Below are 3,865 nucleotides of genomic sequence, written 5' to 3'. Positions count from 1 at the left end.
CTCCACACGGTGAATTTTTCAGCAATTATCATTATTCACAATTCAGCAACATCATGGTATAATCACGAAGTAAGGAGAAAAGTTTTCCTGCTCTTTTAAAATCTGTCACTGCTTCCCACAGACACTTTTCTCCTTCTAGTCTTCTGCATAAACTGCCAAATCCAACTTTCCTGTATAAAGAGCTATTTTCAGCCAAGCTATTTCACTCCGACAGCACTCCCATGGGCRGATAGCAGTGGATTCAGTTAACATTTTCAGCAGAGTTATGAACTGGGAATTATCTCCTCTCTTTTCTAGACCTCTTCTAGCACTGGAACTCCYTTGTGGAGAACACCAGCCTCTCAAGGGCTGCATCACTCGCTCATCTGCTTCCACGTGGATGAAGGCAGCAATGAGCCCACAAGGGCTCAGCACACTCACCTGGGACCGCGGCCACTCGCTTTGCAGCTGGAACGGAGGTGGGTGACTACATGCAGAGCAATGTCAGCCGTTGGTGCTCCAGGACAGGTAGTATCTTAGTCCTCTAAACTCAGAACTGAGACCGCGGCGTGTTTTGCAGGATGTCCATGGCAGTGACAGCAAAGGAAGATCCAGATTACTCTTTTGAGCGCATAGCAGGCATGAAACCCCGGTGATGGACTTGGGTCCGTCCAAGCCAGAAGATACTCACCCAGCAGCAAGCAGGGAGGACGAGCAGACAGGGCGAGACGCGCTGCAGTGTGTGCTGAGGACCTTGGCCTCCAGACACGCTGCACCCCAGGCGCTCCAATGAGTTCCCTTGTGCCAACCCAAACCTGCTCCGCCTCTGCCCCATGGTGGATTATTTGACTAATTGTTTTTAAATGGAAACTACCCATTTCCGTGGCTGTAACCTCAAGGGAGACGGGACGGGCTGCGRATCATATGTCCTTTCTGTGGTGCTGATGTCAGAGAAGAATTTGGAAAATGAATGGATTCTTAACTTGCCATCAAATACCTGGACGGTCATGGGTTGGATTTTTCCATGATGGTACATCACCTTTGCATCCAGCACATCACGCGCGCTATTAGGAAACAGGATGGGATGTGGGATTGGAGGATTCTTTTAGCTGAATCCGGTCTATTTCTCTCATTGTGTGTCTCCTGTTCTGATCTGGTTCTCCTCGTAGTAGGATCTTGGTGTGATTTAGGAAACTTTTATGAAATCGTCACCAATYGCTTGATGTTTTGCATTTTCTCCAGAATCTCTGACTCAAAGAACACSACCATATCCCATGACCACGATGTTGCCTTTATCCCTGTGCGGTTGTGCCTCAGAAAAGCAGATTTGTCCTAGGAGAAACACCACCACCCTTTGGTCCAATGTCTTACCAGAGTCAACTCGATTGCATGAAGGGTTAAACCCGATCACCTGCTAACCCGAGTCAGTCACACATGCTGAATTTCTTTATTTCAATTGCAATAACCAAAAGCCACTGCATAACCTTCTGCTGTCACAATTTGCTATGGGATATCACCATAGTCAAGAGCATGTCCAAAGGAAGGAGAACGTGCCAAGAGAAGGACGCCTCTTTGTGTGCTCTTGTCTCTGTGTAGGCAAGGCGTCTTCCATGCTTGTGTCACCAAGTGACTTGGGGCTAGTTCAGAGAAGGAAGAGAGGAGGACGCTTGATCGTCTTTGATCTTGCACAGAATTACCCTTGTTAGCTCTCCCTTCTCTCATCTAACGAGGGAATTTCAGTTGAGGTCTTCTTTCCTTGACCGCAATTGTGGCGGGCAGAAAGTGGTGACTCCGCGCTGCTGCGGTCAGGGATTGTGTCGCTATCTTTTGCAAGAAACATAGCGAAGTCTCAGGTTTGACTCTGCAGAGGTGCCACAAGCCAAAAACCACCACTGTGAAGACCAAGCATGGATGGTTACTCACCCCTGAGGCACTAATGCAAAGAGATGGGCCACAGGCTTGGAGTTTCTTTACGTTTTGGAAGGAACTAAGTGAAATTAAGTGTCTTAATGTCAACAGTGTGATGATATCCCAGACTACCCCATTGCCAAAATCACAAGCATTTTCAGTTGCGTGGAAATACTGCACTTGGCCAAGGAGCAGAGCTGACGGCAACACACGGGTGAGCCCATGGATGGGGCCACCTTGGCCAGGTTGAAATATGTGGATCAGGAATTCAGGCTTGCAGGTGACAGTCTTGTGGTCGTACATACCACCTTAGTGGCCAGGTTTCATTAAAAATTGTGATGTTGGCAAGTCATTTAAGGATTGGAGGTGGAGCAGGCCTGGGTTTTATTTCCATACCCCTGAGGTGTCTCACTTCCGGAGCTACGGACATTAAAATCATATAAAAGGGTTCATATTGTGGCGTCTCTCAAATCAGCTCTGGTTTCTCCTCCTTGTTCCTGTTGGTGATTTGGGTAAGTCTCCTTTGGCTTTCTGGAAAGCAGGGCAAGGGGTCTGTGTGTGTCTCCCAGCTGTGTCCTCAGACGCAGAGCAAGAAGAGCTGGTGCTCCTGCACAGCACCATTTGTGTGTGGTACTTAGCAAATACCTGAGCGAGGTGTAAGAGCTTGTGGTGTCCTCCTCTAATGCTCTGTTGGCCGAGTGGTTTGCAGCTGTGAGCTTTCTCCGTTGGGAAGCTTTTCAGGGCAGCCGGGAGTGAACCAACCTCCCTCCTTACCCTGTTCTAACCAGGAAATTACGGGGTTTGCAGGGATCAAAAGGGAAGGCGAGGACTTCAAAGGGAAGAGTGGGAGGGAAGATAAGGAGTGGAGACTTGCTGGCTATGAGGGCAAGCCATGCCTGGAAGGGCGTCTGGATGGGAAGAGCTGGAAAGACATGAGAGGTGGGGAAGCAGCCTCCAAAAAGTCTCGTGGCGTGAAGCCTCCCCTGATGTCCTGCAGCCGAGGAGCTGCACGGGGACAGGGCGGCAGCAGCAGCCTTGCGGTCTCCTTTTTTGGCTAGGGAGCAGGAATTAGCACCGAGGAGTTAATCGCAGACTGAGGGCATGGACCTGCTGGCGCTGTCGTGCCTTCAGACCCTGCAGTCGCACAGGGCCCAAGGAGCAGAACTCTCCCATTTGGAGAAGAAGTTGTTTGCAATGTATGTGCGGGCAGGAGCTACAGCCTCGCCTAAAATGCTTTCACGTGGATTTCACGTGAAATCTGTGGATTTCACGCTGTTTTCCAAACCTTCCTCGATATTCTGTTGGAAGGAGTGTAGTTTAACCCTATGGACGAGGCAACCTCATTCAGGCTGGATGTCTCCATCTCCCACAGTGCTTGTTCCTTTCCTTCTTTCAGCCTTTCCCGTTCCTCAAAGATGTTTTGCCCGGACGAGTACCAGTGCAAACAGCCCTGCGTTGCTCCTCCTGTCTTCAGGCTCAGGAATTTCCCCCAGCAGAAATGCGTGGGTTCCCGCAGCACTGCCTGTAACATCCAGCACTTAACTCCATGCGCGGAGCCGTGTTGCTATGGTGGAGTCACTCAGTCCACCACCAAGTATGTGGACCTGGGCAGTAACATCAGTTGGACACAGTCTTCCAGGTGCCTGGACCCATGCAGCTGTGTGGGCCCCCAGTACACGACCACATGTGTGGATCCGTGCTGTGAGGAAGTCACCAAGTGCATCACCACGTGTGTGGATCCGTGCTGTGAGGTCACCAAGTGCACCACCAAGTGCGTGGATCCGTGCTGTGGAGCTGTGACCAAGTGCACCACCAAGTGCGTGGATCCGTGCTCTAGTCAAGTGACCAAGTGCACCACCAGATGCGTGGACCCATGCTGTGAGGTAACCAAATGCACCACCAAGTGTGTGGATCCATGCTGTGAGGTGAAAAAATCCATCACATGTGTAGATCCTTGCTGTGAGAAGGTCACCAAGTG

The 3,865-nt window shown here is 50.4% G+C and overlaps 1 protein-coding gene across 1 annotated transcript in view; it reads left to right on the top strand.

The window, feature by feature from the left end:
• The first annotated feature begins 2,988 nt into the window (after window positions 1–2,988).
• The window catches only part of LOC112955176 (keratin-associated protein 5-1-like), a 2,209-nt gene continuing 1,332 nt past the window's right edge, over window positions 2,989–3,865 (top strand). The window contains exons 1-2 of the mRNA XM_026048453.1: window positions 2,989–3,083; window positions 3,284–3,765. Coding sequence (XP_025904238.1) covers window positions 2,989–3,083; window positions 3,284–3,765 — 577 coding nt within the window. The remainder of the gene's footprint in view (window positions 3,084–3,283; window positions 3,766–3,865) is intronic.

This window comes from Nothoprocta perdicaria, unplaced genomic scaffold (genome assembly GCF_003342845.1).
Source record: "Nothoprocta perdicaria isolate Ctin4 unplaced genomic scaffold, notPer1 scaffold_540, whole genome shotgun sequence".
In the NCBI taxonomy this organism is placed as follows: domain Eukaryota; kingdom Metazoa; phylum Chordata; class Aves; order Tinamiformes; family Tinamidae; genus Nothoprocta; species Nothoprocta perdicaria.
The sequence above is the reverse complement of the archived record's forward strand: the minus strand, read 5'-3'. Positions and strand labels throughout refer to the sequence as shown.